General features: G+C 36.6%; 1 protein-coding gene across 2 annotated transcripts in view; it reads left to right on the forward strand.

The window, feature by feature from the left end:
- Nucleotides 1–16,192, forward strand: part of ecel1 (endothelin converting enzyme-like 1) — a 58,227-nt gene extending 42,035 nt beyond the window's left edge. For both annotated transcript variants that reach the window (XM_027999675.1, XM_027999676.1), the window contains 9 exons: nucleotides 1,810–1,913; nucleotides 2,710–2,768; nucleotides 4,300–4,351; nucleotides 7,344–7,411; nucleotides 7,831–7,955; nucleotides 10,550–10,615; nucleotides 11,874–11,969; nucleotides 14,612–14,688; nucleotides 14,816–16,192. In XM_027999675.1, coding sequence (XP_027855476.1) covers nucleotides 1,810–1,913; nucleotides 2,710–2,768; nucleotides 4,300–4,351; nucleotides 7,344–7,411; nucleotides 7,831–7,955; nucleotides 10,550–10,615; nucleotides 11,874–11,969; nucleotides 14,612–14,688; nucleotides 14,816–14,915 — 747 coding nt within the window. In that variant the 3' untranslated portion in view covers nucleotides 14,916–16,192. The remainder of the gene's footprint in view (nucleotides 1–1,809; nucleotides 1,914–2,709; nucleotides 2,769–4,299; nucleotides 4,352–7,343; nucleotides 7,412–7,830; nucleotides 7,956–10,549; nucleotides 10,616–11,873; nucleotides 11,970–14,611; nucleotides 14,689–14,815) is intronic.
- The last annotated feature ends 571 nt before the right edge of the window (nucleotides 16,193–16,763 follow it).

Here is a 16,763-nt window from a genome sequence, read left to right on the forward strand (position 1 = left end):
TGATTATGAATAACTGCAACCTGCAGTGTCACGTCCAGCTAACTCAGTTCAAGATGCTTTGATTTTCTAATTAATATCATGAATCTAGCTTTACCAATAAACACTGTACCACGTCTTCTTGAGAATTAGCTCTACTAGCGACACATCAACACAAAATCACTGCATAATATGGAAGTTAAAGTTTCCATCTTTAGCTAGAAGATATTATTAGGGGAGAGAAAGTTAAGTTTATTCTGTTACTTTTCTGAGTAGTTTCCTCTCCAAAAATCCCACAGCATGTTTTTAGTAAGTTTATGCAAATATAGTTCCCTATAGTTTCCTATCATAGCCCTTCAATCCGACATCTACATTTCAATTTCTGAGTTGGTGTGCACTGCCTACAACATCTGCAAAAAAAAAATCTGCTTCACCTTATCAGTCCTCTGCAATTTAAGTAGGTAAACCAAGCTTGGAGAGATGCCTGTCCAGGGTGAAGAGGCAGATTCACAGTGAGATAGTGTCTAGCCTTACTGTTTTTTCCTTTTTTTAAAACCTTCCTGCTGTGAGTTGTAACAAGTATTTGTATTAGAATCAGTAAAGGAATCCAACTGCTATATTAAACAGTGTTTTACTAAATTTCCAATCAAAAAAAGGCAGGGGTGGGGTAGAGTTTGACATCATATATTACGATTATCAGGGCTACCATTACTAGAAATTTGTAATAGAAATTCTTTTTAGGTCAGTAACTACTTGTGAATAGTTTCTGATGAAGCAACGTTATTAGTGTCTTATATCACAATTATTTGTTTTATTTACCTAGCAAATACGTGAAAACACTGTTTCAGGGGTCAATGAAGTTGGCCAAAGTGATTTTTTAAAATGTTTTTTGTAGCCTTGCTGATATTTGCTCTCTGTAATGTTCCCTCTCATTCTGAATAAACTACAGACAACTTGACAAAAAACAAGTTTTCATTATGTTGTCTACATGTGTGTGCTTCTTCTGACTTCACCTTACAATAGCACCCTTTACTGCTACTTTAAATGTTTACATTGTGTCACTCGGTAACAGCATCGACACTGAAAGAGTGTTGTCAGCTGGATCTGGAAGGGCTTGTACATGGTGCATTCAAAGACAGGAAAAAGATCATATTTTTATGTTTCCTACCGGATATTCACTGGTTAGAGCCGATGAAGTTAAAAATGGAAAGATTCTGGTTTATAGGTCGAGCTCAAAGTAATGTTTAGAGCAGGAGTCTGCAAACTTTACAATCCAAAGAGCCATCTTTGTCTTTAGTTCAGTTAAATGAAATTTGTTTAGCGCTGCAAATGTTACGGGATGTTTTTAAGAGAGAAATTATAAATATTATGAAAATCTACTGCAGGAAATGTGTTGCCATTCTTAAAAAAATTATAATTTATTTAAATGTTTGGGGTTTATAATAATTAACAGCATAAATTCTTTGCAAAACAGAGGATGAATATGTTTTCTTCTGTGGGATATTATTTTTTGGAAAACTATATTAAAAACACAGTTTCTAACCTAATGCAAAAACATTTAAATAGATCTAAGATGTCGTTCTTTTAGTGTCATTCTCTTGAAATTGCTACATTCTGCATTTTTTTTAATTTTTCTATATAAACTCATTCTTTATTATTTTCACCCATGTTATTACCTTGTAAAAGGTCCAAAGAACCACTTGTAGCTTCAGACCTGCTCGTTGCAGACCCCTGTTCTAGAATATCCAACATGATATGAATCACATTTCTGAAATTTCTTTGTTTTTAACCCTTTATTCACACTCAAATCTACACTGTTCCCTTGCTTTGCAGTTTGATGTGAACAAGAAGACGTACTTCAAGAATATCCTCAACAGCATTAAGTTCAACATCAAACTGTCTGTCAGGAAAATACATGAAGAAGTGGACAAGACAGCGTGAGTGTCACCTTTTAGTTCTGTAATTCCCAACATTATCCTGCATGTTTCAGATGCATCCCTTTCCCTGCTACGTGACTCTCATGTGTCTAACATGCCTAACATATGTTCCCAGAAATCTCTCTATTGCCACGTTTGCTGATGTACCTCTAAATTAAACAAACAGATCCTAAATCAGCATAAACAGCTGCAGAAAATCCATTTGACATACTTATCTGTAGCAGCCAGGCAGCAGAAGAGTGCTGTGGGACATACGGTTCATTTTTCTAAAATACAGCCCTGCTCGGCTTGGATTGAGTGCATTTCTGTTATGACAACACATTACTGGCGCATTAGTATTCCAGCATGCTTGACACAACAGTATCGTTAGCCCACACTCACATACGCCCTCTTTATCACCAAAAAGTGGACGTTCTATCACTCACTAGGTTTTGTCGGTGTTAAATAAAGACAGAAACCGTCTGTCTTGTCGCTCCACCGTCTCTCCTCAGTCCATGCAGAGCCATCACTCCTTTAGCTGGAACAAGGGCATCTTAGACTGTCGGAGTAAGTCATTTGGGGGATCTATGCCAATCGATTTTACTGGCTTTAAGTGGATTACCATAAAGGAACCATCCATGTTTTTGTATGCACAGAGGCACTTCAGCTGTGGAATGTTACAGAGTGGCTATCTCAACAGGGGGTTTGGAGGGATAAAGGCAGCGGTGTTTGTGATTCTGTTCAGTGTGTTTGGAGTGGATAGAGTGTGAGGGGATCTTGTCTCTAAAACCTTTTTTTGTCCAATTCCTTTCCTCAGGTGGCTTCTCCCCCCGCAGGCTCTTAATGCCTACTACCTCCCTAACAAGAATCAAATGGGTTAGTGCATAACTTTTCATCGGTCACAGCCATACAAGTGGCGGATTCTGCCACAAACAAGCGCACACACAAGGGAACCCTTCCTGTGTTTAGTCACAGACAATTACTCCATGTTGCTGTCTGTTTACAGCAAGTCAAAGACAATAACTTCTGGAGGAACAAAACAAAAAACATGTAAATCTCGCCATACCATAATCCCCCTCATTCCTCCCTTTCTACAGCAGTAGGATGTTTAATGCACCCCTGAAGGAAAAACAAGCAGTATCACCTTCCTGAGCTTTAACAAATCTAGTCTAGCGCTATCACCCCTTCCTTCGCTCTTCATCGTCTCCCAGGATCGCCCGCCGTCTGTGTCTGCCTGAAGGATTCAATCTCTTCCAGAAAAATCAATGGCCTGCTCACAGATTGATGCTGGGGGACAGAAGGAGTTTGACAAACGCAGTCATCAGAGCCACTGGAATATTTTTTCTTAGCAGATAAGCTCTTACTCCTCTCAAGTTATCCACATTTTTTCATTTTCCTTCCTTGTGTTCATTGTTTTTTCAAGTGTAGTCAAGTTTGATTTTAAGACCAAGGATTTCTGCTTTCTCAAAAGTTGTTGCTGTATCAGATTTCTGTCTCTCAATGTGAACCTTTGCAGGGCGTTTCTGAAAAAACAACTTCCAGTTGTAGTACCAGAGTGGTTTTGATAGCTCTACTATAAGCTGCTGTAGCATCTTTTCTTATCTTCCCATGTATTCTGGCAGATTAAAACCTAAAAATGAAACAAATTTTGTGAAACACCAAGTTTTCACCTTTGAAGTAGTTAGGTTGTTTTTAATGTACTCCTAGTTGGAATAGTGTGTGTATGTCTGGATCAGTGGTGTGGAGTGCATTTTGTTCAACTGAGTCAGAAAGGCATATTTTACTTTTCCATGACTTAACTTTGCTGTTTTTCATTTTTCAAAAATGTGCATACTAAGCTGACCTTCTAAAAGTAAAATTCCAATGATTAATAAAAGTTACAACGTAGTCAGATAATTACTCACTGAAATAAAATGAATGTAGCACCAACAGTCACGTTCACTTTTCAAAGGTATCAATAGGCATCCAAATGTGAAAAAATCTTTGGATTTCCATTATATTACATGAAATATGAAATGTAAATATTGTGTGTGAGGACGGCGGCACACGTGTAAATGTAAGGCGGCTGTGCAATAGTATGACAATGTATTAGAATTGTAAGCAAAACACATAGGCTTAAAGGCAACACAGAACTGCATTCCATTAAATATAAACTTTCTTTAATCCAAAACATATTCATGGATGGATGGATTTCTTTATATATTTTTGCTTTTTGAGAACATTAAAATAAACATCTCTTGTTAATTTTTGTATTCTTACCACCTCATTCATGTTCTGACCTGAGCAAATTATTCCCCGTCTTCTTTTCATTAATGACTGAGTGGTTATATTCGGGTAGGATTTTGGCCTAATAAATTTCTAAACACTTGTAACTCTCTCATGTCACCTTTTTTAATCTGTCTCACAGTTTTTCCTGCTGGCATCCTGCAGCCCACCCTCTACAATCCTGAGTTTCCACAGTGAGTATCCCCGCTGCCTCTCCACAGAGAGTCCACAGTCGCTCCACAGCTACAGCAACGGTCGTTAAAGACCACATTAGTCTGGAAACCCTCTGCTTCTCCTGATGTCCCAGCACACCTGATTAAACCAATTTAACTACCCACCAAGAGCTCAATTACTGAACAAGCCACTGCTAATGGAACAGGTGTCATTGAAAGGTCGTCTCCCTAAATTTAAGTCCGTCGAGTAATTTGATGGTGCATGAAAGAAGATCACTTCCCTGTCTGTCGTTGCCTGATCTAACTCTCTCACTTGAGTATCGGATGAGATTTTTCTAATAAAGTACTAAGGAATTACAGTAACAGAAATATTGGCTACAAAAATTTGTAATATTCAGTTGCTGTCATATCATCATTATAAGCAAATAGCATAGAATAGAATAAAATTATCTTCTATTTGTCACTCAGAGAGAAAATTCAGGTGTGCTAGCAGCAAAGTGAGGCAGATTAAAGAACATATATACATTTAAAATGAAGAAATCCTATAAAGACTTTACAGTAAGATCACATATACAGTGTATGAAAGACTGTACAGAATAAAATAGTTGATGCAGAATCTAAGAAATGTGCAGAAGCACTAAGATGATCACCGATGCTAAAATAAATGAGAAACTAGAACGCCAGAATTAAAGTCCGTAGTGATTCTACTTTTACTGCACCATAAACTGAGTGTGCTGATCAAGAAAGAAAACCCTGCTTCAAATATAATACCTTTAAAGTTGCATTAGGTAACTTTTATTAAAGAAAATCATGTTTTTTTAAATTAATTAATTAATACCGTCACTATGTCATGACAATATAATATAAGACATAATATCTGTGAAAATATCGGGCCCCTCTGCCTTCTCCATGTGATCCTACTGCCATCTCCAGAAATACACCGCTCCCGGTCAGAAACAGCCAATCAGAGTCAGGAGGAGGATCTTAGCACTGTCAATCATTGTCTTCATTATTGGCCATGCTAATTAGCCCCATTAACGGCAGGCTCCGCTGAGAGAAAGGAGCAGTAGTGCAGCAGAGAGCAAGGGGCAGGTGTGAGCAGTGCATACTCAAGGATGATTGATGTGAGGTTTCACAATGTAGTGACAGTTTTAACAAATATGTAAAACAAAAACAAAGAAAAAAACATAGTTTCCTAAAGTTAATTACTTTAATTTTGACTGAAATTTACCCACATAAACGTTTTATGGACAGATGAGTTAAAGACTCAGTTGTTGACCTCAATGACAAGAACATATGACTAGTCTAGATAATTCTTTCAAACAAAAATATAATTTTTCAACTCTCACATACTGTGAGACTACACTACACTATATCACCTGTAGTTTTATAACTCTCCTGAACAACAGAATACTCACAAGCATAAAACAATTAGACCTAGTGGCTGGCGCATTCAGCTTTTTCTTATATTTTTATGTCTTCATTAGAGGTTATCACCACTGCTTTTGCTAGTGGTAGCTATGCATGCGAATCGATTTTAATTAATGGCTGTAAAAACATACACACCCCACACACACAGACACATGTCACCATAAAGTTATTACTGCAGTAGCCTCAACCTCCCATATAGACTCTCACACACACACACACCTCTGCACTGATGTTGAGTATAATGAAGCTTCAAACAGCCTGTTAGTTTAGCAAGGAAGTCGGTCCAGTGTGAGGGAGCTTATCGACTAGCTGTCAGAAAGTCATTTTCAGATGTAGCCATGTGAATAGCCTTAAGTCTACCCTCTCATCGCTCTCTGGATCTGCATGTACAACACACACACCTCTCCCGCTCACCACAGGGTTCAGGGAGAGGGAGGAGCAACGTGAGGCTTTTTGGGGAGGACATAGGAAACTTTTGGGAACTTACATGATTTGTGCCATTTATTTTTTCTTAATCAACAACTAGGGAAATTAAGATTTATGTTCCAAGTCCCTCTATGGATTTGTGCATTGCTTGTGAAACATATATTTGATCCTTTCTAATTAATACAAGCATAAAAAGGTGGCATTGCTTTGATTTGTATTCAATACAAATCCAAAACACATGGATTCAAGCAAGGTCTCATTTGCTCAGTTTTTTAATCCTGCTTGGCTAAGCAGAATTTCCAATGAGGACAAAGGGACACAAGTAAAGAAAGCCAAGTAACTGACAGCAATGAGACACCGTAAATCGGTCAAATTGCTTTTTTTGCCAGATGCTATAAAGAGGTCAAGTGTATAGCATTAAATTTGAAAAATCTGTAGGATATTAATTGTGGGTTGTTGGGGAAATGCCTCTTAGAGGGCAACTTTATGAAAAAGTATACGGACAAAGTGTGGCTATTAGTAAATATTGATAAATGTCTTACGACATTATTTACCACCAGTCAGCTACATTAGTCTTAATTTGTCAGTCTGTCACAATATGACACTTAAAGTGCTAACTACCAAGGTTATAACATCACAGGGTTTTGAACTAGCAAATTTTACAAAATACAAACCACTTCTTTTCAAAAACATTGGATTTTATTAAAGTAACAATTGAAATCATTGAAACACTTTATCTCTAAGTGCCGGTCTATTTACTAGATTTATAATTTGAAATATAATAAATATAATAATGTCTATGTATGATGGTGTGATACAAGGACAACAAAACATTAAAAGATTTCCCAAATTGCTGTCATCACCAGGTGGTCACTCCGTTCTTGAAACAAGATGGCTGCTGCTGCTGTGGCATAGGAACGTTTAAATAAGACCAGGTCAAACTGAACTCATATTGTCTGATTCAAAATGTAAAAAGTTCTAATCTAACTCTCTGTAAAGTTCATCAACAGTTACCAACGTGAGCACAGCAGCTCATAATTTTGACTTTCCATTTTTTTAAAAAACGATTATTTCTTCCTCTTTGTTGTTCAGGTATGTGTAGACGTCGATTAAGTTTGAATTTCAGTAATTTTCCATTTTCCCATTCTGCTTACAGATCTCTGAACTATGGCGGAATAGGAGCTATCATTGGCCATGAGCTGACACACGGTTATGATGACTGGGGTAAGAATGAAAACCTCTCTGTCCGTGTTTTATTACATAAACAAATGTTATTTTTTGCCATTTTTTACTTTGCCTCTTCACTGTGCTTCTTTATTATTTACTTATAACTTTTGATCCCAGTCAAAAACTACCATGATGCTCATTTGATATCTGCTATCCACCTAGCAATCAATTGGATAACATAAGCTTCTTGAGATGGTGCATTTTGTGCTTATTTGTGAGATAAAGGGGTTTAATCTACAAACAAAGTAAGGGGAACTTACAGTATAATCTGTTCTCCAAAATCTGGAGCGACAGCATGTGTGGCTGTTCTTTGACTGTGAAGAAAAGTTATAATTATGCTGACTTCATGCTAATATTCAACATCCACCCTGCACTTTTGCCCTTCATCTTAGTGATGCAATGGTTCATGTCCCTAGGGGGCCAGTACGATCGCTACGGCAACCTCAAACAGTGGTGGACTCAGGAGTCCTACAGAAAGTTCCAGAAAAAGGCTGAATGCATTGTCAAGCTCTACGATAACTTCACTGTATATAACCAGAAGGTGGGCTTTAATCCTTACAACACAAGTAACACTGACTGAAAACGCATTTATTTTTATTTTATAATACAGTTGATATTTTTACATACCTCTCATTGAAATATAGTGATTCTATTTGTTGAAATAACTTCTAAGCTCTTAATTTTTGTCCTGTTTAATGGAGGCAGGTGATTGAAACTTACGATACGACTTGGGACAATTGATCTGAGTGTCCCGGTTCTGCCTGTTCTGCTTTCACTTCATTCATTTGTAAGAGATAAAGAGTTAATAGCATTCTAGTGGACAAACGGCTTGGTAGTGGCAAAATCTTATTCTGCGGCTTCAGTATTTTTAGGTGCTTTTCAATATTTTGGGTAATAAAGACGTCCATTTCAGAAGTTTTAAGTGTTTTATCAGCAACAAAATTATGTACACAGTCAAATTACAGTGTTGATGCTTCTCCCTGACTGACGTTGATATAATCTTTTTTTTTATTATACTAGTTTCATGAAAAATAATTAGAGATTCTCAATGGAGTACAGATCTGGAAACTTTTCCAGTAGAGGTGGGCAGATCGATTCAAAATATTCATAATATTGATACCGAGTCTATATCAGTATCCAATCAGTACTGCCATAAGATGGATACTGTAGTTTCAGATCCCCTCTTTAAATTTTACTTTATTTTTGTATTGTATTTTCTCAACTCTAAAGTAAAAATAATTTTGCTTCAATTTGCTCTCATGACAATTTTTTGTACTTTTTTTAATTAGAAAACAAAGCACAGTTAGTTTTGTCTTTCTATTGGTTTTCTTTATTGTGTTAATGTTATTGAAGTATTGTTTTAGACACCAATAGTCTTTATCTGAATTCTGTCCTAGGTTTTACCAAAATATTTAAAAGGAAAAACTACAGTTTGTTTGAACATATATCATATTTGAATAACAAGTATCGGTAACGGTATGGGCAATGCTGGCTCTGAGTTCGCTTGGTTTCAGATCGGCATCAAAATATACAGTACCATAACCTCAATTTTCCAGGCAACTGGTCCCAAATATCAGTTTTATTTGAGCTTCTTAGTGATCACTTTTTTCTTGTGACACCATGTTCTGTCATGGAAAATATTCAGACATCACTACATTATATTGATTCTCAGGATTTGAGTCAGTCTGCAGGTTCCCATGGACAATTTTTTACTAATTACATTTTTTAATTAACTGAATTCAGTTGTATTTCATTACAGTTTAACTAAACTGAATCAGACTGATCTGACCTACTTCACATTGAATTGTATTCAACATAATGAAGAGTTTTGGTCAGAGGACTCAATGCCGGTTGCATGACAGCCTCACTTCTGTCAGTCTGCCCTCTTACTTGATAAAGTACTATACAAATGCAGATAATTTCCCACTATAAAATACATAAGTATTCAAAAATGCCATTTAGAAAGGATTTGTCCACTTTAGTACGTCTCACAGGGTTTCAGTCCGTTCTTGATGTTTTTATTGGACACGACATGGTTTATGATGCCTTGTAAACAAGATGTCTATCTGAAGGCCTTCATTTCCATTTCTATTCAGACTATGCTGAGCAAGCTCTGCACTGGTGGGAACACACTGTCGTAGTGGGGTCGTCTGGAAGAAATGGTTCTGAACTTTTTTTTGTTGTTGCTCCACTTTTTGATCATCTTGAAAAAGTTGTATCCCATGTTAAATTCTTAGCACCATTTTCTTTATATGCAAGATCTTTTTTGTGAAGTGGTGAAGGCTTAACATTTTTCTCTAAAGGTTACTATTGTAAGCAACTATCATTATCATCAGCTGCTCATTCCTACTTAGGAATGTCTCCAGCTGTCAACATGTGAGAGAAAGTGTAGCCCATGAGCAGATCTGCGACGTGAACCCATGATCTTGCTGCTAGGCAACAGTGCTGCCCCATTCCTACCTGAAGATGCTGATGATGCTTTAAGGATATCTGTTCTTTTTATAGCAATCTATCAGTGATTAGTTTGATAAACTGAATTCAGCTGGACTGTCTTACAGCTACATTTCTGCTTTTGATTAAATTCAAGTTTATCGTTAGCTCACTATTTTTCACCTGGGTAATGTGGGGTTTTTGTTGTAAAATGAATGTTTTTAAATAAATCTCTGACTTAGAATAATTTGAAATGCAAACATCTTATAAATCTAAGCATCTAAAACACTATTAAGCATTTTAGCCACGACTGCATGAAGTTAAAGCTAGGAAATAAAACAGGAAGTGGTTCCAAGAAATCACAATATTTGTCCAAGAACTAATATGATGACACATAACAAAAGAGCAATGTCCAATTTATGGCATCGTTTTAAAATTACAAAATCAAAACAAAAATAACTGCTAGCTGTTTCATCCTGCTTCCAGATGTAGCTACATGAACTTGACTCCATTGTACACAACATGAAGGTTTGACATGCAGAGTCAAAGTGACCTTTGACGTGAGTCATGCAAAATTTCAAGCCCCAGTGGAGCATTTACCGGTGTTTTGTACCATAGATCTCCTGGCCGGAGTGAACTTGATATTACAGCCCTTTAAAAAGCATTTTACTCTTTATTAATCTTTCGTCCTTCCTGTGTGTGCAGGTGAATGGCCGCCTGACTTTAGGAGAGAACATAGCTGACATGGGAGGACTAAAATTGTCGTACTATGTAAGTAAAAAAACTTTGCATTTATAATTCAATTTTTCCCCCGTAGCTTTCTGAACACTTCTTAAATCCTGTATTTGGTTTGAATTATTCTTTATAAACCACCCTAGTTTGTTTTATTAAATGAGTAAAAGCTGAACTGCACTAAACTCAAGATAAAAGATCTGATTTATTTCAATTTCATTCCTTCAATATTTGAGTTTCCTTAGAAAGACAAATGTGGATCTTGTATAATTCTATATCAAGTCTAGAATATCAAGTCTCCACTGAACTGAGGAGTATTTAATACTGGTAAATACAAAAGTTAATCTCCCTACAGTTACATAATTCACCTATAGTGCCGTGCAAAAATATTCATACCTCTTTTTCCATTAATATCATAAACTCTTATGCCGCTCTTTGGGATTTTATGTGGCAGATAAACACAGAGTGGCACACAGCGACGGGCGGTGTGTACAAAGGGCAGAGACTTAATCAACGCAAGCTTGTGACCCGCGCTTACTGGGAATTCCTCGTGAAGGAAGTACAGATTTTTCTGAAGAATAGGGTGCATTTTTATTCATTCTTAATTACTTTTACACCTCTAAATAAAATCCAGCAACACCAATTGTCTGCAGAAGTTACCTAATTACTAAATCAATTCCACTTTTGAAAGATTTATTCTCAGCTTAAATGCTGTAAATAGAGAAAATGCACCTCCAACTTTAAAAAATTGTGGTAAATGATCACAAGTAGTGTTTTGTCAAAACTACTTTATTTATGTTTGCTTAACTTGACAACTTAATAATTAGAATAAATTAAGTTGGATAAGCTAAATGTGATTCCTTGTGACTAATTAATGGGCCTGACAGGTTTGTTAGAGTACATTGGTGAATAAACGGCATTATGAAGATTTTTGAACACAATAAACAGGTCAGGAAAAAGGTTGCAGAGAAGGAAGAGTGGTAAGAAAAAAGCAATAGTTAGGAAAAAAATGGCCATAACAAACCTTCTTTGCGGTTTTCTAAAAGCTGTGTGGATGAGACAGCAAACGGGATACAAATACATCTCACACTTTTCTATTCACAATTCTGCACTACTTTGTACAGGTTCATCATATAAAATCCCAATAAAATAAAGTAGTATGTATTTTGTAGCATGCTTGAATATTTTCTGTTTTCTTACTTTCCTTTGAAAAGTGAGGAACATTCTAACATCTAACCTGAAGGTTATTTGTTTTTCTATTTCCTGTCAATCATTATCCCTTCACTTCTCCTTGCAGGCATATCAAAAATGGGTGAGGGATAATGGTCCAGAGAGGCCCCTCCCTAAGCTAAAATACACCCACGAACAGCTGCTCTTCATAGCCTTTGCACAGGTGAGGAAGTTTGTCTGCGGCTCTGTTTTTCTTTACATTTACATATCAAATCATATCAGGTGCCACTCTCAGCTGGAGCTGGAAGGTAGAGGACAGGTTGTAGGTGTCACATACCAGCATTAGCTGATAGATACATTAAGTATTAGAGGGATTAAATCAGCAGAGCCTTGATGACAGCATGGTGTCTCCGAGCGCTAGACCACCCCTGATCCTTTTAAGTATTAGAAGTCATCATTGAAATTCAATGGTTTCATTGAAATTCATAGCTTAATGTAACCGGGGCGGAATCTGAAAACACTTAAGAATGCAACGTGGTGTGTTTAGGCTCATTTTTTAAAACTCCTGCCCTGGGGGAAGTGTTATGAAAATCAGGAATATGTGCTTACATTCATTTGAAATGTCATATGCAAGTGTGAATAAAACGCTTGAGGCGATGCAATCACCTCGAACAAAATGAATCCGACCCTCCAACCTGCACAGCAGGCTGACACACGTGTCTTTTAAACATAAGACTTATTAGGTGTAACTGTAAAACCCAGAATAAGTTAAGAGAAATGTGATCATTACAGCATGAGGACTTTAAAAGTATTAATCACAAACAAATAGCAGGGTTTTATTCCATTTAATTTGTCGTCACCTAAGAAACAGAGTCAGACCACACAGTTACTCAGTGTTCCACCACATCAACAATAGAAAAACGTGAACCAGAAAAAGCTGTATTAGATATTATTTTTCTGTCAACATTTCTGGTTGCTGTACACAGAGGAAGATTAGAAAGTATTAGAAAAAGAAAAGAAACTTTTAAACTAATTATTTTTTCTGTCACAGTACCATGATCCTACTCTGAAATTTCTAAACATGAAAGCTTTACCTTTATAGCTAACCCTTGAGTACTTATTTGTTTTTAATAAAGTGGCACAATTATTGGTATCCCTAAAATCCTTTTTAATATATATTTAAATATTAGATGAGCATTGTTTTCAAATTATCACTATTTTATGTTGATCAGAATTCTGAGATCGAAGTAGGATTTACTGTTTCCTAACTTCTTGTTTCTCTGGGGTATAATTATGACATGACACAAAGACCAATTTCTCTCAGCTACTGGCTGCTTCGCTGAACGATGACACTTATTTATCTTGCCACCATTCACAACATGTAATAAAGGTATAAAGTTGGCAAAACTCTAACAGGTGAGTTTAGATGAGATTAAAGTTTAGTTTATAAGCATCAAACACCTCAGGTGGACGAGGCATGCATATTCTTTCAAGAAACAATGCTATTTTTGTTGATCCAACTCTATAAATAACTAGAGAGTATTTCAAAAACACATTTACAGTTTCGCCTCAAATTGTGTTTTTTGGGGGCAGGGGGTTGACATGTAAAAGAACCCTAAAGATGCACTTTATAGTTGATCACAATTTGTTGACTTTGGCTTGTCTTCCAGCTTCAAGTACTGACCATAGATTCTCAGAGGGGTTAGGATCTCAGGCCTTTCTTGGCTATGGTTCTGGAGTTTGTTTCTCATCATGGTGCTTCATTTTGCTGGAAGATGTTCAAGATAATCACCTAATTGTTTCTGGATCGTTTCTGGTCTGCCCTGCTGGGCGTCTTTATCCCACTCTTCATTCAGCATTGTGTCAGGCTACCTCACAACCATAGTGGCTCTGCTGTTCTTGTTGTTCCTGCAGAGTTTCAATCTTTAATTGATGTCTTTCTTAGTTGTCCTAAGCTGAGAAATCAATGTTCAGTGTGTTAATATACAACTAGCCACTCTGTGACTGCCTTAACATTTGAATGAACACTTCTCTCGTCAACTTTTTACTTGTGTGCTGTCTCGCTTCGTTGCACATTTGCTCAGCAAAACTGATGTTTAAAAGGCATAAGAATTTATCACGAATGCAGAAAAGCTGATTAAAACACCATAAAAAGTGGTTAACTAAAAGCACAGCAGAAAATATCAAGAAAAGCATAAAATGACCAGAAATACAGCTGCAGAAGCTCTGGTATTTTTTCTAATTTATTGTGATACAGGGATGCTTATAAGGTCAATGCAATAAAATTAACTGGAATTATATGCTGTATTCTTTTTATAGCTTTTCCATTTCAATTCTGTTCCAGCCTGTAGCTCTTGATATGTATATTTATTTTACATGATCACAAATAAAAAGAAACAAAGCTCGCACAATACAACCGACACAAAAGCTGTTGAAAGAGTGATGACATGGTGTTTGGAGCACTGACCTTTGACACCAAGGCATCACACTATGGCCACACAAGGCTAAAGAAAAATCTCTGGGGCGTTTTTATTTTTTTTTTTCTTTTAATTGCAAGATTCCAGTTTTTTTAATATTCTGAGCAAAAGGTCTACACCTTAGAGTTCTCAGTCCATCCTTTTTCTGAATTGCCAGTAAGTCGCCACATATTTTTTTTGAGAAGGTCTTTTTTAAAAATTAAGAAAACAGCTTGTTCTCTGTTGACAGCCAGTATGGTTGTTAAAGTTACTATTTAGAAAAAATCATTCTTAAGTCAGACTGTGATTTAAAAGTCTCTCATCCTTTACTATGTTTTCTAGCTCCAAAATGATATAAACCTTTCAAGCCACTGTTGTGTTTATTTTGTTTTGGGTTGTTTTCTGTCAGAACTGGTGTATGAAGAGAAGATCTCAGTCCATCTATCTGCAGCTGCTCACTGACAAGCATGCACCAGAGCACTGCAGGTGACATTTTTATTTAATTTTGGTTTTGAAAAATAATTCTACTACAAAACATTCATGAACAATGTGATGTTTTACACATTCCACATCACTTTTAACTTTATTTTATTCCTGTTTGCTTCCCCTGCAGGGTGCTTGGCAGCGTTTCCCAGTTTGATGAGTTTGCCCGTGTTTTCAACTGTCCCAAGGGTTCTCCGATGAACCCTGTGGAAAAGTGCTCTGTTTGGTGACCCAGTGACCCTCAATTTTCAAGATCCACACAAAACTCACCGTTTCTTCAGACACATCACATATTCCCGTAGTTCATCAGGGAGGAAACAGTGTTCAGACCACTGCCTATGGGTCCACATCATCATCACCGTCAGTGACTGAGTACCACTGGTCAAACCAAGCATGAGTCATGTGACTGTAGCTTGTGTACAAATATCATGTGATTATAAATATTTTTCTATGTTTACATTTATTTTGAAATCATCTATTTTTCTATTTAGCAAATATCTCATACATTATGTTTAGGATTCATAGAGTTTTGTTTCAGGTTAGGCATTATGTTTTCTTGTTTGTTTTTTGTATGAAAAAGGCTTATTTCATATGTAATGAAAAAACAGTCAACTTAGAGTAAATATGGATTTGTAGCATCTTAGTGCCAGCCAAACATTCAGGAAGTATCCATCTGCAGATGCCACTCTCAGGCTCACTACCATTTCCAGTTCATAAATTGTTTGCTCTCATGCCAGGAAATTAAACCTCATAGTAACCTTGCTGTGGCTAAATTCCTATTTTTATTATCCTCCAGAGAAAACACGTTTGCGGTACATACACTTTGAAAAGATGCGTATGCGTTTTGTTCGTTTTTTTCTCACTGTATGGTATTAAAGCTAACTGAACTTTTTCTGTTTTAAATCAGTTGGGATTAACAAACCTAAATCCAGATGATGTCATCTGAGTTAAATGGAGGCATACGTATAAACATACTGTTCAGGAAGGAGACAGGTTCTGTGTCCAAAAGATGAGCGTAGTTTGGTGTAAAATATTTTTAAAAACCAGAAAAAAAGCAAACCTTGTAAAGATGCTGACTGAAGCTTGTAGGAGAGTCATTATCTGCTGTGAAATGAGTCCTGTACCAGCATGAGGAGAAAGGCCCTTTAGAGAGGAAGAATCCTCTCCAGAAGCAACTCAAAAAAAAAGATTACAGTTTGCAAATGCATAGAGGGACAAAGATCTTAGTGTTTGGAGACATGTCCTGTGACCAGTGAAACCATCCCAACTGTGTACCACAGAGGTGGCAGCATCATGTTGTGTGTATTATGAGACAAAGGCACTTCACACAATAGATGGCATTTTGTAGAAAGAACATCATGAGTAAAAATCAAAGCAACATCTCAAAACCTCAGTCTGAAAGTTAAAATTTGGTAGCAAGTGAGTCTTTCAAATTTACACTATACTATACTGACAATTAGTTACAAAGTAAGTTAAGAACATTAAAGTTAAAGTTTTGAAGTGGCTAGTAGAAATCCCTGATTTCAGTGGATTTGCAGACAGAGTTAAAAAAAAAAGTGTGTGGGTAAATAATAAGTAATAATAATATAATATAGTATAATTGGCTAAAATTCCCACAGTCCAAAAACATGACTGTTAGGTCAATTGGTCTCTCTAAAATTCTCCCTAGGTGTGAGTGTGTGTGTGTCTGCATGGTTGTTTGTCCTGTCTGTCTCTGCGTTGCCCTGCGACAGACTGGCCACCTGTCCAGGGTGTACCCCGCCTCTCCATTAGCTGGAGATAGGCACCAGCACCCCTCCTCACCCAACTAGGGACAAGGGCGTACAGAAAATGTATGGATGGATGGATGGATAAAATTCCACCAACCTATTTTGAGTCTCATGGAAAGAAACCCTAAAACAGTTTTAAGGCAATTCCACCAGATACTAAACAAATTCATGCTAACCTCTTATTTTAAAGTTTTTATAAAAAGTATTATAGTATTTAGCAAATAGAAATAATAATAATTCTGGTAACCGTAACTGATCTAAACAGAAAAGGGTTAGTCTAATTTAATAACGGTAAGAAAAAAAAGATGT

The sequence above is a fragment of the Xiphophorus couchianus genome, chromosome 18, assembly GCF_001444195.1.
Source record: "Xiphophorus couchianus chromosome 18, X_couchianus-1.0, whole genome shotgun sequence".
Classification (NCBI taxonomy): domain Eukaryota; kingdom Metazoa; phylum Chordata; class Actinopteri; order Cyprinodontiformes; family Poeciliidae; genus Xiphophorus; species Xiphophorus couchianus.